Genomic DNA, 20,333 nt, shown 5'->3' with positions numbered 1-20,333 from the left:
AAGTATAAAGAATGGACATTTACTTGCGACCCATAAAACTGTGTCTCTGACCCAATTTGGGAAACAGTGTACTAACTGTACTAACCAACTTTATTGTCACAGCACAGGTTTACAAGTGTAAAATGGTGGGTACATTTTTTTTAATGCATTATTTCCATAAGAGAAATAACAAAAAAAAAATATTTCCATAAGAGAAAGGGAAGAAGACAAAACAAACCAAATAATGATCTACATACAGTATCTATCCGGTGTGGTTAGTACCTAATTTGTGTGATAATATTTTTGTGTGTGTTTGCTATCAGGTGTGTATGTGCTCGCAGCCAGCAGTCGACCAGAGCTGATAGACCCGGCCCTGCTGAGACCTGGTAGACTGGACAAGTCCCTGTACTGCCCTCCCCCAGACCTGGTCTGTTTAACATTATACACTCACTGATCACTGCTTTAGTACTGCCCTCCCCCAGACCTGGTCTGTCAAACATCAGATCAGATCATTTCTGTGTTTTTTCGTAAAATAACACCCTACTTGATCATACTACTAAAGTAGCAGATCTGTTTGAAGTTTGATACGCGACGCGAAGCGACGGGTTTTGAGCTTTGAGCGGATTTGCGATGCAAACAGCAGAGGGCGTGTAAAAAAAAAGAGAAGAAAATACAGGATCTTTGTATGAGAATTGATAAAAAAATAGTTTAAGTCATTTGCTACTGTATTTAAAAGAGGATATGAGAAAACACAGTATTGTAAAAAAAAAATTAAAGGGAAGAAAATACTGGATTTGCGTAAGAGAAAAAAAAATGTAAAAAGATTTTGTCTGGAAATTTATTTTGTGTTGAAAAAATCATGACATTTTTTATTGTGAACCTAGTATCGTGATTAGAATCATATCGTGAATTGAGTGAATCGTTACATGCCTAATAAGTTCACAACAAGACGCTTTGCGACGCTTAACACGCGTTGCGAGCCTATAGATCTTATAGATAGTAGATTGTAAGTTTATAGATTGTGAGCTTATAGATCGGCAACTGTTCGCCCACAGAATAGGGACGCTAGGGTTCAAGTCAGTGGTTAATGTAATGAACTGCCTTCGATGTGGATCTAACAGTGTAAATTTTGACAGCAAATTTTGATTTAGTTTTAGTCATATTTTTGGACATCTGAAATGTTTTAGTTTTTGTCTAGTTTTAGTCGACTAAATATCATAAGATTATTGTCGACTAAATCCATAGTTGATTTAGTCGGCTAAAATGTATGTTGGCGGTGCCTTGATGGTGTTGTAATGGCTGATCTTACACTTGTTTGCATGCTGAAAATAGCCGAACTACAAGCTCACAACATGTCGCAGCGCGACGCGTTGTCAGCTTGTAGATCTGCTATTGTCAGAGCACAACACCCGAGCGCAACCAAACATACATTTACTTGTCTTTTAGTTCTACTGGATCTCTTCTCCACTACTAGTCCCTCACTAACATTTTAGTCTCGTTTTTATTTGTTGACGAAATTGTCAATATATTTAGTCTCAGTTTTAGTCATTGTAGCTTAGTTTTTATTTTGTTTTTATCTAGTTTTCGTCAGTCAAAAAAGGTAGTCGACGAACATTTTTCGTCATAGATTTAGTCGACGAAATAACCACCTTAAAACCTTCTCTCTCTCTCTCTGTGGGTCTCTTCCTCTGGCGGCGGGTTCAGGAGGATCGTGTGGAGATCCTCAGGGCTCTGAGCGCGGGCCTGCCCCTGGCCGATGACGTGGACCTGGGGCAGCTGGCCGCCGCCACGGAGCGTTTCACCGGAGCCGACCTGAGAGCCCTGCTGTACAACGGACAGCTGGAGGCGGCACACGGCAGCCTGGCGGCCAGCACCACACACGTCAGTACCGTTGGGGTTAGGATCCTTTTGGATTTGAACCATTCCGGTTCCTTAACGATTCCCTCACAGAGTTATGGTGGTCCTTGAAATTAAAAAGTTTGAGAACCACCAGATATCTTTATTTTATTTTTTGTTCCCTCCTCCACTAACAAGTCTATTGTGAAAAAACAAACTGTACCATTATGTCTTCTATCCCTTGTCCAACTCTTTCTGATGTCGCTTTCATGATCATTTTATCATCATGGCTGGGATAAAAAAATTTTTTTTAGTACATCTGCTTAGGCCTGTCACCATTATGAATTGTACTTGACGATTAATTGTCATACAAATAGTTGCAATTAACAATTTAATTGTGTGGCTTTTAAACACAAGTTGCATGGGGCAGATATGACAAAAAACTCAAATGCACAAAGAAATTACTGACGATGAACGATACCAATAGTCAAAATGAATATTGTATTGTGGCGAAAACACGGCATGTTTAATATTTTATACTAAAGATTTGTAACAAAATAGTGTAAATAAATAATATTTACACTATTTTTGAAAATGTTTCAAAATGTATGAACCTTTCTCAACATGGAAACGATTAACGACGATCATGCAAATTCATTGCGATTATCTCAAATAATTGCGATTAGGTGATAATGGAATAATTGTGACAGGCGAGGGCATAGCAGTGGCGGACATTTTCTGTTTCCACTCCAAAATAGACAATGCATTTTTCCCATTGAGATTTCCAGAGAGAAATCAATTATTTTAAGCCTAGAATCAAGCCATCCAGGGTCCTGGTGAATCATGACCATAAAACGTTTGATTCTGTGAAAAAACGTTTTTGAAAACGGGAAAACAAAGGGTATTTATTAAATATAGTATGTATAATTAAATTTTATGGTCATGATTCACCAGGACCCTGGATGGCTTGTCTAGGCTTAAATGAATTGATATAAATATTTTTGGAAATCTCAATGGGAAAAATGCATTGACTATTTTGGAGTGGAACCAGAAAATGGCTGCCACTGCTATGCCCTATACCTCTGCTCTGGACTAACATGTCAGCTCCTCCTAAGATGTAAAAATGTTGTCTTTGTTCTCCCGTGTGGCGTCCAGGAGTTGACCTCGGGGTCAGACAGCGACATGAGCCTGGGCTCCATGATCTTCCTCAACCACAGCAGCGGCTCGGACGACTCTGCCGGGGAGGCGGAGCCGGGAGTGGGGGCGGGGCTGGACCAGGCCGCGGCGGCACTTCTCCCGGAGAACCACCGCCATCTGGAACCAGAGCTCCACCGCAGCAACCTGTGGAGGCTCTACTTTGGAAGCTCCTACGAGTCGGAGCTGGGGAACAACCACGCCTCGCCGTCTGGACAGGTGAGAGGACATTTGTGAACACAAACTAAATTTAAGTTGACTATTGTAGATGAAGTTTTATAAATACTTTTTTTCTTTGGCGCTGTAAGCATATTTTGATACCAATACCACAATTTAGCCATTTAGCAGACCATGCCTTTACGCTTTTACTCAAGTAAGATTTTGAATGCAGGCGTATTACTTTTAACAGCGTATCTATATTGGTACTGATACTTTTACTCAAGTAAAATCTACCGAGTATTTCTTCCACCACTGCGCCTATTACTGATCATCAATGTCATCTCCTTTAAAATACATGGAGGCACCACACGTATACCAGAAAGCCACTAGATGGCACTGTAAGACAACTTCTTTTGTTGTAAAACCCCAGAACTCTCAGTGCGTCTCTGGTCCAAACTCCATGAGCCAGGACCTCACAGGGTTGTCGGTACGACTCCCCCCGGCCTACATGCCTTCCATCCAGAGGGGCTTTGAGGAGCTGAACCAGGAGCAGATGGAGCGCCTCCTACAGGAGATCAGAACCATCAAGAGCAGCCACAGGAGAGACAATGTGAGTTACACCGTGCACAACACCGCCGGAGAGCTGTGGTGGAAATTAACTTAAGTTTATTTGCTTAAGTACTGAGCTTTACTTGAGTATTTTCAGTTGTTTTTGTACTTTATACTTCTACTGCACAGTTTGCAAGTTGCTTTTAATGATGCCATGAGGATACTCATGAAAAAAGCCCAGAGGAGGCAGTGTTTGTCAATATAGGAGTGAGGACTTTTCCACCGGGGTTGAACCGGTTCCGGTTTTTTTCCCCCGCCTAATTTTGAACCAGTTCAGAGTGTTTCCACTGAAAATCAATTTGTTCAGAACCCTAAATGTTGGTTTGGAGCTGGAACCAAAAATTTCTTGTTTTTTCTTGCCCTGAACTCGTAACCAAAGTGGGCGTGTCACTATTCTACAGGTTGGAAGATGCAGATGTCATTATATAAACAATGGCAAAAGCAAGTGAAACATCATCATTTAAAAAAAAGAAAAGAAAGGGGAAACTGTTACTGACATTTACGATTGAATGTTCCCCGTGAAATGGTCACTTCGACCAGTCATATTCGACACATTGCTGGCCCAGGCCTGGAATCGCGAACCTGGCCCCAGACGGGCTCTCTAACCATTCAGCTATGCCCCCAGTTGACAATAAACTGGTAGATTTAGTCGACTATAATTATATGATATTTAGTCGACTAAAACTAGACAAAAAGTAAAACATTTTAGATGACTAAAATATGACTAAAACTAAATGGAATTTTATTCAAAAGATTATGACTGAAACTAAATCAAAATTTGCTGTTAAAATCAACACTGGCGGAAAGAAAGGTAAAGGCAAACAGAAAGGTCTTTAGTTGTGTTTTAACAGAAATAAGAGTGGCAGCAGAACCTGCAGTTGTCTGAGAGTTTGTTCCAGTATATGTGGTTCATATAAACTAAATGCTGCTTCCCCAATCCCCACGTTTGTTTTTGTTTTTTAGGGACAGAAAGCAGGTGGATCCAGTGAGCAGGTGACTCCAGTGTCCAGTGGATCAGGCCTGCTTCTCAGTCAGTCTCATCTGACCTCAGCTCTGCTGACCACCAGAGCCTCTCTCAGCAAGGCTGACTGGAGCTCATACAGCAGCCTGTGAGTACAATACACTGTTCTACACACTGTGGTTCTACTTTATTTATCATGTATTTCAAGAACCCCCATAACTCTGAGAATGTACACATTCTACAATAACAGTACCACTGTGTGTACAAACAGGAATCACACACACACATTTCTTCGCTAATTGTTTTTCAACCAAAACAACAAACTCTTGTTAGTTTGGTTTGGTCCTATATATAGGACCAAACTATATAGGTATAGTAATGCGCACACTAGAGATGCGCGGATGTTTTTTTTTGTCACCCAAATCCGCGTTAACAAGTTCATTATCCATCCGCCATCCACCCGCGGTAATTATATCATCCTATTTATAGATCCGCACCAACCGCACCAAATAATTGTTATTTTCCTGACGTTAGTTTTCTTATAAACAATGTCACTCACCACTGTCGCGATGCAGTGACTGTATACAATCCACAACCATGGTAACTACAAGCGCACGTCTTCATTCAGTTCATTGAGTTACTTTCGCTTTCAACCACTTTGTTGCCATGTCGGCTTTTTATAAGCTTTTTGTAAGCGACTTTTGTTTGGCACTTGTTGTGGGCTTGTTTTCATAGACCTGGCTGCTTATTTCTCTCGCAAGTTGTCGCAACCTGGCAACACTGGCCGGCTGCAAAGCAACATGTAGTGAGCGGCTATTTTGTGCCTGGTGTAAAATGACGTAATATTAAAATACTACAAACGCACACAGTGAAATTTAGTGCTTTTTAAAAGCTATTGTAGGTCTATAGATTGATATCATTCATTTAATTCCCGCATTATTTCACCCGCGGTTTATCCAATATTAATTAATCATTATATTTGATTGACCCAAATCCACCCAAACTGCGGTTAACTGCGGCAACCGCGGCTAAAACCGCGATCCGCGCATCTCTAGCGCGCACACACACACACACACACACACACACACACACACACACACACACACACACACACACACACACACACACACACACACACACATTGATTATTTAAAAATATTGATTTAAATAAAATGATACATTTTCCCCGAAACTTCTGTGTAATGAAAAGGACGACACAAATAAACACAAATTCCTGCATTGGAGGATGTAAAAGTTAGTTTAATGTTATTTTATATGTTTCTCTAGGTATGAAGCGTTCGGTGCTACAGGAGAAAGCAAAGTGCAGACTTCAGTCCCTTTTCAACCCGGACAGCGTGTCACTCTAGCCTAATGACACCTTAGCCTTGTCACATTATACAGTGTAGGAGCATGACTCCTTAGGACAGTGGTTCTCAGCCTGTGGGTCGGGACCCCCACCCAGGGGGGGGGGTCCCCAGATGACAGTGAAACGACAATGTAAGGACTTTTAAGACCTTTTTAATACCTAAAAAAAATAAGAGACCATTACTGTATCAAAAGTAATCAACAAACTATACAATAGAAAATGGTCAAACCTTGGCCAAATTGTCAAATAATATTAGAAAGAGGAAAATATGTGAGCTTGTAGATCGGCTATTTTCACAATATTTATCTGTGGAACCGAGTCAAACAAAATGTAATGCTTCAACTCCTACATTCCAAGTGCTTATCAGGGTGTGTGTGTGTGTGTGTGTGTGTGTGTGTGTGTGTGTGTGTGTGTGTGTGGGGGGGGTCCCCAGTTCAAATTTGATCATTTTGGGGGGTCACGGCCTGAAAAGGTTGAGAACCCCTGCCCTAGACTGATGATGTAGTTTGTTTTCAACATTGGGTCAAAAAACTACAGCATGCCCCTTTAACGGTTACCTTTGAATCTAATGTGCTAATTTGTGGACAATGTAAATCAAAGAGTTTAATATTTTAATGTTTCTTATTGGTATTTTAAATGATTATGAATAGAATACACTTGAATGTATCATGTAATAAATGTACATATGTGTAAAATAAAATCTAATCTAATTGTTGATATAATTCAAGAATGCTTTTTGGTGAAGATTCATCAATGTGTCTATAATGTATCTACAATGTGTCTATAATGTATCTACAATGTGTCTATAATGTATCTACAATGTGTCTATAATGTATCTACAATGTGTCTATAATGTATCTACAATGTGTCTATAATGTATCTACATCTACCGCAGGCCACATCAATCATTATCACCTTTTACTGCTCTAAGATGACTCAGAGTGGAGCAGTGGACTTAAACCCTCAGTCACTTTATGACTTGACTACTTGGAAGTTAATGATTAACTAGGGATAAGAATCTAACATTAATACTCTCACTTCTGTTCACGCTGGTTAGTTGTATAGGAAGGAGTCAGTAATGTGTGAGGATTTGCATGAATTCGTTTTTCAAGTTTAAAGCGTATGCCAAGCAGTGAAAGGTAAGAGATTCTCTTAACGTTTTTCAACCTTTAATGATGAAGAAATCTGTCTGCAGAACCACTGTAGGTTTCAGGGTTTGTGGGCAGGAAACAACAGTCGGTACGAACTGTTGGTTACTTGTGAGCAGTGGTGGGAACAGTACTAAAATGTTTTACTTAAGTAAAAGTGTCAATACTGCAGTGTAGAAATACTAAAAGTCTGGTTATAAAAATTGACTTGAGTAAAAGTACAAAAGTATCGGCATCAAAATATACTTAAAATACCATAAGTAAAAGTACTCATTGTGCATAATGTCCCATTTTACATGTTCAAAATGTACGAAAATCTTTTGAAGATGGCAGACCTACAAGCTCACAATGCGTCGCATCGTGACGCATTGTGAGCTTGTAGATCGGCTATTTTCAAATGGACAAAATATATACATAGGGCTGAAGTGAGTAATGTATGTTTTGTGATAATCTAAATCTGCAAAGTAACTAGTAACTAAAGATTTCAAGTAATTGTAGTGGAGTAAAAGTACAATATTTGCCCCTGAGATGTTGTGGAGTAGAAGTAAAAGTACTGGAAATTGGAAATACTCAATAATACCTCAACATTTTACTTAAGTACAGTACTTGAGTAAATGTACTTAGTTACTTTACACCACTGCTGCTTGTGACCAAATGCAAAGAAAGTAATCTCCATTCTCATGAAGAAGATTGCAGCTCACAAATCACAAACTATGTACAGATAAATGTGATGAATGTTAGGTGTGGTAATTTGGTTATTTCTCTTCTATACAGGAGACATGGCAGCGGCCAGACGTCATGGTAGGTCACAACACAGTTTATTGTTTTTTTCCTGATAGATGAACCATCATATACTGATATGAGGAGGAGGGAGATATGTGGTTCACACGTCAAGCAATAATACATAAACATTATCATTCACAGGCAGACAAGCCAGACCTTTGCTTAAATTTACATCACTAAATCTTTACTTTTTTAAATTCAGGTTAAGGGGTTCACGTGAGCACGCTGTTTTTGGTCAGTGGATTAACCCTTTAAGACCGGAAAATAATCTGCGTCATTTTTAGATTCCTTTCGCTATTCAAAAATAGCAGATATACAAGCTCACAGCTCACTATGAACAGTGACGCAATGCTGAATTGGAACGTGGTTGCACTGTATTTTAATGACGTGACGCGCACGTCGCTTAACACCTACATTACAGGTCACACAATGGACAATTAATATGCATCTAGGCTCATTCCTATGTTAATTCGCCAGGTGCGAGTCGGGGGAGCCTTTGAAAACTTTGTTGAGGTGTGAATTTAAAGTCGTTTCAAATCTATGCGTGTGCCTGCGCGTGCTCAAGGTCAAATAGGTTCATGCACGGCATGCAAGGCCGTCCTGTGAGCATTGCACCCCTGACTATGAACTTGTAGATCTGCACATTTTTGGAAAAGTCGTCGGTCATTCAATATTTATATTTTTAAAGTGAACATTTCTAATTCAAATCTTTGCTTCTGGGGTTTCTACAAAATGTCTTCTAAATCTTAACAGTTTTTTTTTGGAAAAAAAACGTATGTTGCTTTAAAATCGGTGGTTCTCAAACTTTTTTCATGTGAAAGACCTCCCAAAATTATGTATTTGGTTCCAAGGACCGCCCAGAAGCAAAGATATGAGTTAAAAACGTTTTATGAGTTTAAATATGTAAAATATATATATATATATATGTATATATATTCAAAGATTTGCACACATTTTCAAGATAAAAAAAAAAAAAAAAAAAAAGCAGATCTACAAGCTCATAGCGTGGCACCCGTTGCCGCGATATGAGCTTGTAGATCTGCTATTTTTGAATAGCCAAATAAATCTTAAAATGACACAGATGCGTTCCCTTCCTGGTCTTAATGGGTTAAGATGCTGCTTGGCAATTAGACAAATAAACACAATGACTGTATATTGTTGTATGAAAAATATGCTTTGGGTTAGTGGATTAAATATGGTTGTGTGTGTGTGTGTGTGTGTGTGTGTGTGTGTGTGTGTGTGTGTGTGTGTGTGTGTGTGTGTGTGTGTGTGTGTGTGTGTGTGTGTGTGTGTGTGTGTGTGTGTGTGTGCACACTCAACATTTACATCCTCTGTGTGTACTAAGCCAATAATTAATTGCTGTAATTGGAGGTCATGTCATATAGTATCAAATCCCTTTGAAAGTGTTGGCAGAAAATGTATAAAATATATCCACTTTTATAAAACATTCCCTGTATGTGACAGGATGTCATTCATAGTAGCAGGTTAAAAACAGTTAAAAACAGTTAAAAACAAACAGCATACAAGGCCGTAATACCACAGAAGATGTTCATTGTTGTTTCTTATTTATCAGTCTTATAGCCTGGGGGAGGAAAGTGTTCTTCAGTCTGCTTGTGCCAGCTTTGAGGCTTGTGTCTGTATTTAGGCCATGTGTCAGATAAAAAGGCAGAAATCAAAGAGAGGTCAAATATAATAAATAAGGAAACACTGAGTTAACCCATTAAGACCAGGAACGCATCTGTGTAACCACTTTATCCATATTTTATACTTTGGCTATAAAAAAAAATAGCAGATATACAAGCTCATGACCCGCTATGAGCTTGTAGATCTGCTATTTTTGAAACATCGTGAAAATTGGTGCAAATCTTTGAATATATATATATGTTTTTAAAGCAAACATTTTTAACTCAAATCTTTGCTTCCATGGGGGGTCCCTGGAAGAACATATTTTGAGATGGGGGTCCGCGGCCAAATACATGTCATTTTGGGGGTCCTTGACATGAAAAGGTTTGAGAACCACTGATTAGAGCAACATACGCTTTTTCAACAAAAAGAAAATGGATTTAGAAAACATTTGTAGAATCATCAGAAGCAAAGATTTGAGTTACAAATGTTCACTTTAAAAAATATATATATTCAAAGATTTGCACAAATTTGCATGGTTTTTAAAAAAAATAGCAGATCTAAAAGCTCATAGCGCGGCACTCGTTGCCGCGCTATGAGCTTGTAGATCTGCTATTTTTGAATAGCCAAAGTATAGATAATGGTTAAAGTGGTTAAAATGTAAAATGACAGATGCTTTCCCGGTCTTAATGGGTTAAAGCTCCCATAACAAGTGTATTATAAGGGCAACGTTTTGACCATGTAGGTCTTCATTAGGCAAATGGATTAAATGAACACCCTAACGTCCACTAATATATCCTCCCTGTTGAGTCACAAACCTTGTATCTCTATACTTAAACTTTTTATGTTTTTTCATAAATCAATGCCCTACTTCATCATACTACAGTGTCACACAAAGGTAGCAAAACATTGCTGATCTACAAGCTCACAACGTGAACTTGTAGATCTGTTTGCAATGTGTGTGTGTGTGTGTGTGTGTGTGTGTGTGTGTGTGTGTGTGTGTGTGTGTTTTGGGCGGTGTCATTGTAAAGTGTTGGTTACATCACTGCATGTCTTCTTAATTCTGGTTACGTTTAAATGAACAGTAATTCTTTCTTCACTAACTGTGTCTTTTCTTCACTCCAGGTGACTTTAAACTCGTCACTGAAGGCTATGCTGTGGGTTATCCAGGTCATAATCCCACCCTCCCCTGTCACCTCTCTCCTAAGACCAGCACGTCTTCCATGACAATCAGGTGGTTTAAGGAGTCAGAGTGTATTTACCTTTTTAAGAATGGTCAGGTGATAGAGGGGAGGGGCTATGAGGGCAGATTGACCCTGAACATCCAGGAGCTGCAGAAAGGCAATGTGTCTCTGATACTGAGAGACTACAGAGGGACAGATAATGGAGTTTACATCTGTCAGGTCAAACATGGAGAACAGGAGGAGGAGATTGCTGTGGGATTAAGTTGTAAGTGATCTACTGTCACTGTGCATTATCATTAACCGTGATATTGTAGCTGTAAGGTGGAAACCTTGTATGTCCAAAACTGTTACTTTTCACGAAATGGAAAACAAAGAATATGACTGTGTTCTAAAGGATCTAATGTAGTTATTATTTAGTCACAAGGTATTGTTAATACTCTTCATCAAATATTTATAAAGCCCCAAACATAACCACTTTCACATTTTTTTAAACTAAAAATAACTGATCTACAAGCTCACAACGCGTCACAGTGCGACGCGTTGTGAGCTTGTAGATCGGCTATTTTTTGCAGTTGTTAAATAGCTGATCTACAAGCACACAACAAGTCACGGTGTCAAAGATTGTTAATTTAGCAAGATACACATTCTCCATTGGATCCTGCTATTTTTGAAAAGCCAAAGAAATCTTAAAATGACAGAGATGCGTTCCCGGTCTTAAAGGGTTAACATATACAGATACAGAATGCATGTTAATACCAGATATAAATGATGGCATACTGAGGAATATTAAATGAATGAATCAGAAGATTATTATGGAGGATAAAGTTGATTCCTGAGTAGTGTGTAGGTGAACGTTTTGTGCAAACATTCAAAATATGGTGCCCACAAGGCTGGTTAATAATAAATGCCATGGACTGCAGAAACAGTTGACATGAATAGCAAATAATCTTGACATCAGACAATAGATTGATTCAAGTACTGAACACTTTTTTACTATGAAACTGGTCATTTTACTATAAACCAATCTGTCATAGCAGATGAAAATGTTTCACTCTTAATATATACTATAGTGTAGAATTGTATCTCTAAGCTGACATTTAGTCACTTCACAAATGAAATTAGAATGTTGTAATTAGAATGCTGAATCATTATGATTAATGAAGCAAGCTATTACTTTGTAAAATAATTGAGATAGTCGATTAATTTAACCCATTCTATTATTGCATTCCATAGTTCAGGTTCCTTAACAATTTGCTAATTATTAGTAATCTTTCTGTTTGTGAAGTATCAGTTTTCTAACCATTCCAACCATGTGTTTTCTCTTTACATGAATGATGAATGTGAACGTGAACTAGGGGAATGTGAGTATTAAATCAATTCTACTTCATGGCTCCACTATGTTTTCAGATTGACATCAAGTTTTCACCATAGCAGAATACAAACTGAAGGAGTCTTAACCAATGAAACCCTCTATACTTAGTGAAACAGACCTGAGTCATTTCTGTACTTGGACCACTTTTCCCCTCTATACCAAATATCTTCATTAAAAATAGCCGATGTACAAACTCACATCGTTAATTATCATTAAGGTGATATTGTAGATGTCAGGTGGAAACCTTGTATGTCCAAAACTGTTACTTTTCAGGAAATGGAAAAAAAGCACATGACTGTGTTCTAAAGGATCTAATGTAGTTATTATTTAGTCACAAGCTATTGTTAATACTCTTCATCAAATATTTATAAAACCCCAAACTTAACCACTTAAAAAAAATAATTAACTAGCAAGAATAGCCGATCTGCAAGCTCACAACGCGCCACGGTGCGACTCGTTGTGAGCTTGTAGATCGGCTATTTTTGCAATTGTTGTGTGACATTGTAGTATGATACAGTAAGGCATTCAGTTGCGAAATAACAAACAAACATAAAAGTTAAAATACGGAGATACAAGGTTTCTGCCCGACAGCAACGATATGTATATATAATTATGTAATCATGTTTAACCCATCACGATCCATCCTATGTGTTTACATATTGCACTAACATGTTTTCTCCCGTAACCCATTAAGACCGGGAACGCATCTGTGTCACTTTCAGATTTCTTTGGCTATTCAAAAATAGCAGATATACAAGTTCATAGCACGGCACCGAGTGCTGCGCTTTGAGCTTGTAGATCTGCCATTTTTTTGGAAAATGTGTGCAAATCTTTGAATATATATGTTTTTAAAGCAAAAATGTTTATCTCAAATCTTTGAACGTATGTTGCTATAATATCAGTGGTTCCCCAACTTTTTCATGTCAAGGACCACCCAAAATTATATGTATTTGGCCGTGGACCCCCACCTCAAAATATTTTGTTCCAGGGACCCCCAAAAGTTGTAACAGAGTTAAAAATGTTCGCTTAAAAAAAATACATATTCAAAGATTTGCACAAATGTTCAAACGTTTTTCAAAAATAGCAGATCTACAAGCTCATAGCGCGGCACTCGGTGCCGCACTATGAGCTTGTAGATCTGCTATTTTTGAATAGCCAAAACAATCTTAAAATGACAGAGATGCGTTCCCGGTCTTAAAGGGTTAACATATACAGATACAGAATGCATGTTAATACCAGATATAAATGATGGCATACTGAATGAATCAGAAGATTATTATGGAGGATAAACTTGATTCCTGAGTAGTGTGGAGGTGAACGTTTTGTGCAAACATTAAAAATATGACAAGTTGGTGCCCACAAGGCTGGTTAATAATAAATTGCATGGACTGCAGAAACAGTTGACGTGAATAGCAAATAATATTGACATCAGACAATAGATTGATTCAAGTAATGAACACTTTATTTTTACTATGAAACTGATCATTTTACTATAAACCAATCTGTCATAGCAGATGCAAATGTTTCACTCTTAATATATACTATAGTGTAGAATTGTATCTCTAAGCTGACATTTAGTCACTTCACAAATGAAATTAGAATGTTGTAATTAGAATGCTGAATCATTATGATTAATGAAGCAAGCTATTACTTTGTAAAATAATTGAGATAGTCGATTCATTTAACCCATTCTATTATTGTATTCCATATTTCAGGTTCCTTAACAATTTGCTAATTATTAGTAATCTTTATGTTTGTGAAGTATCAGTTTTCTAACCATTCCAACCATGTGTTTTCTCTTTACATGAATGATGAATGTGAACGTGAACTAGACACATGTGAGTATTAAATCAATTCTACTTCATGGCCTCCAATATGTTTTCAGATTGACATCAAGTTTTCACCATAGCAGAATACAAACTGAAAGGAGTCTTAACCAATGAAACCCTCTATACTTAGTGAAACAGACCTGAGTTAACTCTGTACTTGGACCACTTTTCCCCTCTATACCAAATATCTTCATAAAAAAAAGACGATGTACAAACTCACATCGTTAATTATCATTAAGGTGATATTGTAGATGTCAGGTGGAAACCTTGTATGTCCAAAACAGTTACTTTTCAGGAAATGGAAAAAAAAGAACATGACTGTGTAGTGTGTTCTAAAGGATCTAGTTATTATTTAGTCACAAGCTATTGTTAATAATCTTCATCAAATATTTATGAAACCCCAAACTTAACCACTTTCACAATTTTTTAAACTAGCAAGAATAGCCGATCTACAAGCTCACAACGCGCCACGGTGCGACTCGTTGTGAGCTTGTAGATCGGCTATTTTTTGTAATTGTTGTGTGACATTGTAGTATGATGCAGTAAGGCATTCAGTTGCGAAATAACAAACAAACATAAAAGTTAAAATACGGAGATACAAGGTTTCTGCCCGTCAGCAACGATATGTATATATAATTATGTAATCATGTTTAACCCATCACGATCCATCCTATGTGTTTACATATTGCACTAACATGTTTTCTCCCGTAACCCATTAAGACCGGGAACGCATCCGTGTCACTTTCAGATTTCTTTGGCTATTCAAAAATAGCAGATATACAAGTTCATAGCACGGCACCGAGTGCTGCGCTTTGAGCTTGTAGATCTGCCATTTTTTTGGAAAATGTGTGCAAATCTTTGAATATATATGTTTTTATAGCAAATATTTTTATCTCAAATCTTTGAACGTATTTTGCTATAATATCAGTGGTTCCCCAACTTTTTCATGTCAAGGACCACCCAAAATGATATGTATTTGGCCGTGGACCCCCACCTCAAAATATTTTGTTCCAGGGACCCCCAGAAGTTGTAACAGAGTTAAAAATGTTCGCTTAAAAAAATACATATTCAAAGATTTGCACAAATGTTCAAACGTTTTTCAAAAATAGCAGATCTACAAGCTCATAGCGCGGCACTCGGTGCCGCACTATGAGCTTGTAGATCTGCTATTTTTGAATAGCCAAAACAATCTTAAAATGACAGAGATGCGTTCCCGGTCTTAAAGGGTTAACATATACAGATACAGAATGCATGTTAATACCAGATATAAATGATGGCATACTGAGGAAGATTAAATGAATGAATCAGAAGATTATTATGGAGGATAAACTTGATTCCTGAGTAGTGTGGAGGTGAACGTTTTGTGCAAACATTAAAAATATGACAAGCTGATGCCCACAAGGCTGGTTAATAATTAATGGCATGGACTGCAGAAACAGTTGACGTGAATAGCAAATAATCTTGACATCAGACAATAGATTGATTCAAGTAATGAACACTTTCTTTTTACTATGAAACTGATCATTTTACTATAAACCAATCTGTCATAGCAGATGCAAATGTTTCACTCTTAATATATACTATAGTGTAGAATTGTATCTCTAAGCTGACATTTAGTCACTTCACAAATGAAATTAGAATGTTGTAATTAGAATGCTGAATCATTATGATTAATGAAGCAAGATATTACTTTGTAAAATAATTGAGATAGTCGATTAATTTAACCCATTCTATTGCATTCCATATTTCAGGTTTCTTAACAATTTGCTAATTATTAGTAATCTTTCTGTTTGTGAAGTATCAGTTTTCTAACCATTCCAACCATGTGTTTTCTCTTTTCATGAATGATGAATGTGAACGTGAACTAGGGATATGTGAGTATTAAATCAATTCTACTTCATGGCCTCCAATGTGTTTTCAGATTGACATCAAGTTTTCACCATAGCAGAATACAAACTGAAGGAGTCTTAACCAATGAAACCCTCTATACTTAGTGAAACAGACCTGAGTTAACTCTGTACTTGGACCACTTTTCCCCTCTATACCAAATCTTCATTAAAAATAGCCGATGTACAAACTCACATCGTTAATTATCATTAACCGTGATATTGTAGATGTCAGGTGGAAACCTTGTATGTCAAAAACTGTTACTTTTCAGGAAATGGAAAAAAAAGAACATGACTGTGTTCTAAAGTAGTTATTATTTAGTCACAATCTATTGTTAATACTCTTCATCAAATATTTATGTAACCCCAAACTTAACCACTTTAAAAAGAAAATTAATTTGCAAGAATAGCTGATCTGCAAGCTCACAACGTGTCACGGTGCGACACGTTGTGAGCTTGTAGACCGGCTATATTTGCAATTGTTGTGTGACATTGAAGCATGATGCAGTAAGGCATTCAGTTACGAAATAACAAACAAGTAGAAGAGTTCAAATACGGAGATACAAGGTTTCTGCCTGACAGCAACGATATGTATATATGTCACAGGGAAATTGGCATTCCAGGGAAATTGAAAGAGGAGCGCTCTCTTTTAGGCGCGGGGCTTCGGCGCGAGGCGGGGCTTTTCGAGACAGGGCTTTTTACGCGAGGCTCGCGAGGAGGAGGAGGAGGAGGCGCGAGGCGGGGCTTTGACACGAGGCGGCGCGAGGAGGAGGAGGAGGAGGAGGAGGAGGCGCGAGGTGGGGCTTTGATACGAGGCGGCGCGAGGAGGAGGAGGAGGCGCGAAGCGGGGCTTTGATACAAGGTGGCGCCAGGAGGAGGAGGAGGAGGAGGAGGCGGGGCTTTTCGAGACAGGGCTTTTTACGCGAGGCTCGCGAGGAGGAGGAGGAGGAGGCGCGAGGCGGGGCTTTGACACGAGGCGGCGCGAGGAGGAGGAGGAGGAGTAGGAGGCGCGAGGTGGGGCTTTGATACGAGGCGGCGCGAGGAGGAGGAGGAGGAGGAGGCGCGAAGCGGGGCTTTGATACAAGGTGGCGCCAGGAGGAGGAGGAGGAGGAGGCGGGGCTTTGATGCGAGGCCGACCTGGCTTTTGTTATTCCCCCCCACATAGCAACCAGGCAGGAAGCTACGCTAGGGGAACGCTGAACACGCGTTCACACGCACACGTGATAATAGTTATTGTCCATGACGGAGGCGCGCCGACTCAGCAGAGCTTGAGGCCGAGGAGGCGCGCCCTCGGGCCTCCAGGCGCGAGTGCCCGCGCCGACCGGCCGAAGGTCTGCTAGTCGAATCAGCGCCGTCCGAGTTGTGAACCGATAGGGGGAGAATAGATCTTTTCATGGGTTACAGTCTATGGTTACTATCCAGTGTCCACGACGACACACATGTGTGCGTGTGCTCGTGTGCATGTGTGCGCATGCACACGCGTGCGCACACATGCTTATGATACAAGCATGTTTGCACCTGATGATGACTTCATTGATGACAAGTCATCCAATCATATTAAAGGATACATTAAAGCTGCACTCTGTAACTTTCATGTCTTACCTGAGATTTGAACCCAGGTCACCTGCACAAGTGCTGCATGCGCTCATACCGCAGCACTCGGTGCCGCGCTATGAGCTTGTATATCTGCTATCTTTTAATAGCCGAAGAAATCTTAAAATGACACAGATGCGTTCCCGGTCTTAAAGGGTTAACAAATACAGATACAGAATGCATGTTAATACCAGATATAAATGATGGCATACTGAGGAAATTAAATGAATGAATCAGAAGATTATTATGTAGGATAAACTTGATTCCTGAGTAGTGTGGAGGTGAACGTTTTGTGCAAACATTAAAAATATGACAAGTTGGTGCCCACAAGGCTGGTTAATAATTAATGGCATGGACTGCAGAAACAGTTGACGTGAATAGCAAATAATATTGACATCAGACAATAGATTGATTCAAGTACTGAACACTTTCTTTTTTCACTATGAAACTGATCATTTTACTATAAACCAATCTGTCATAGCAGATGAAAATGTTTCACTCTTAATATATACTATAGTGTAGAATTGTATCTCTAAGCTGACATTTAGTCACTTCAAAAATGAAATTAGAATGTTGTAATTAGAATGCTGAATCATTATGATTAATGAAGCAAGATATTACTTTGTAAAATAATTGAGATAGTCGATTAATTTAACCCATTCTATTATTGCATTCCATAGTTCAGTTTCCTTAATAATTTGCTAATTATTAGTAATCTTTATGTTTGTGAAGTATCAGTTTTCTAACCATTCAAACCATGTGTTTTCTCTTTTCATGAATGATGAATGTGAACGTGAACTAGCAAACAGTGAGTATTAAATCACACGCACACGTGATAATAGTTATTGTCCATGACGGAGGCGCGCCGACTCAGCAGAGCTTGAGGCCGAGGAGGCGCGCCCTCGGGCCTCCAGGCGCGAGTGCCCGCGCCGACCGGCCGAAGGTCTGCTAGTCGAATCAGCGCCGTCCGAGTTGTGAACCGATAGGGGGAGAATAGATCTTTTCATGGGTTACAGTCTATGGTTACTATCCAGTGTCCACGACGACACACATGTGTGCGTATGCGCGTGTGCATGTGTGCGCATGCACACGCGTGCGCACACATGCTTATGATACAAGCATGTGTGCACCTGATGATGACTTCATTGATGACAAGTCATCCAATCATATTAAAGGATACATTAAAGCTGCACTCTGTAACTTTCATGTCTTACCTGAGATTTGAACCCAGGTCACCTGCACAAGTGCTGCATGCGCTCATACCGCAGCACTCTGTGCCGCGCTATGAGCTTGTATATCTGCTATCTTTTAATAGCCAAAGAAATCTTAAAATGACACAGATGCGTTCCCGGTCTTAAAGGGTTAACAAATACAGATACAGAATGCATGTTAATACCAGATATAAATGATGGCATACTGAGGAAGATTAAATGAATGAATCAGAAGATTATTATGGAGGATAAACTTGATTCCTGAGTAGTGTGGAGGTGAACGTTTTGTGCAAACATTAAAAATATGACAAGTTGGTGCCCACAAGGCTGGTTAATAATTAATGGCATGGACTGCAGAAACAGTTGACATGAATGGCAAATAATATTGACATCAGACAATAGATTGATTCAAGTACTGAACACTTTCTTTTTTCACTATGAAACTGATCATTTTACTATAAACCAATCTGTCATAGCAGATGAAAATGTTTCACTCTTAATATATACTATAGTGTAGAATTGTATCTCTAAGCTGACATTTAGTCACTTCAAAAATGAAATTAGAATGTTGTAATTAGAATGCTGAATCATTATGATTAATGAAGCAAGATATTACTTTGTAAAATAATTGAGATAGTCGATTAATTTAACCCATTCTATTATTGCATTCCATAGTTCAGTTTCCTTAATAATTTGCTAATTATTAGTAATCTTTATGTTTGTGAAGTATCAGTTTTCTAACCATTCAAACCATGTGTTTTCTCTTTTCATGAATGATGAATGTGAACGTGAACTAGCAAACAGTGAGTATTAAATCACACGCACACGTGATAATAGTTATTGTCCATGACTGAGATGCGCCGACTCAGCAGAGCTTGAGGCCGAGGAGGCGCGCCCTCGGGCCTCCAGGCGCGAGTGCCCGCGCCGACCGGCCGAAGGTCTGCTAGTCGAATCAGCGCCGTCCGAGTTGTGAACCGATAGGGGGAGAATAGATCTTTTCATGGGTTACAGTCTATGGTTACTATCCAGTGTCCACGACGACACACATGTGTGCGTATGCGCGTGTGCATGTGTGCGCATGCACACGCGTGCGCACACATGCTTATGATACAAGCATGTGTGCACCTGATGATGACTTCATTGATGACAAGTCATCCAATCATATTAAAGGATACATTAAAGCTGCACTCTGTAACTTTCATGTCTTACCTGAGATTTTAACCCAGGTCACCTGCACAAGTGCTGCATGCGCTCATACCGCAGCACTCTGTGCCGCGCTATGAGCTTGTATATCTGCTATCTTTTAATAGCCAAAGAAATCTTAAAATGACACAGATGCGTTCCCGGTCTTAAAGGGTTAACAAATACAGATACAGAATGCATGTTAATACCAGATATAAATGATGGCATACTGAGGAAGATTAAATGAATGAATCAGAAGATTATTATGGAGGATAAACTTGATTCCTGAGTAGTGTGGAGGTGAACGTTTTGTGCAAACATTAAAAATATGACAAGTTGGTGCCCACAAGGCTGGTTAATAATTAATGGCATGGACTGCAGAAACAGTTGACATGAATAGCAAATAATATTGACATCA

At 39.0% G+C, this 20,333-nt stretch overlaps 3 protein-coding genes across 3 annotated transcripts in view; all 3 read left to right on the top strand.

Annotated features, from left to right (window-relative positions):
* The window catches only part of LOC308096048 (peroxisomal ATPase PEX1-like), a 643,221-nt gene that overhangs the window by 406,713 nt on the left and 216,175 nt on the right, over window positions 1-20,333 (top strand). The window lies entirely within an intron of this gene.
* LOC308094815 (uncharacterized protein) overlaps window positions 1-20,333 on the top strand; it is a gene marked incomplete at both ends in the record, with an annotated part of 256,728 nt that overhangs the window by 122,092 nt on the left and 114,303 nt on the right. The gene's annotated exons all lie outside the window — the stretch shown is intronic.
* LOC308094817 (peroxisomal ATPase PEX1-like) overlaps window positions 1-20,333 on the top strand; it is a gene marked incomplete at both ends in the record, with an annotated part of 49,010 nt that overhangs the window by 20,084 nt on the left and 8,593 nt on the right. Inside the window, 8 exons of the mRNA XM_080441644.1 lie at window positions 303-406; window positions 1,684-1,860; window positions 2,971-3,228; window positions 3,599-3,778; window positions 4,741-4,886; window positions 6,026-6,039; window positions 8,027-8,053; window positions 10,784-11,107. Coding sequence (XP_080297770.1) covers window positions 303-406; window positions 1,684-1,860; window positions 2,971-3,228; window positions 3,599-3,778; window positions 4,741-4,886; window positions 6,026-6,039; window positions 8,027-8,053; window positions 10,784-11,107 — 1,230 coding nt within the window. The remainder of the gene's footprint in view (window positions 1-302; window positions 407-1,683; window positions 1,861-2,970; window positions 3,229-3,598; window positions 3,779-4,740; window positions 4,887-6,025; window positions 6,040-8,026; window positions 8,054-10,783; window positions 11,108-20,333) is intronic.

Source organism: Gymnoscopelus braueri (assembly GCF_963280865.1).
Source record: "Gymnoscopelus braueri genome assembly, chromosome: 11".
Lineage (NCBI taxonomy): Eukaryota > Metazoa > Chordata > Actinopteri > Myctophiformes > Myctophidae > Gymnoscopelus > Gymnoscopelus braueri.
The sequence above is the reverse complement of the archived record's forward strand: the minus strand, read 5'-3'. Positions and strand labels throughout refer to the sequence as shown.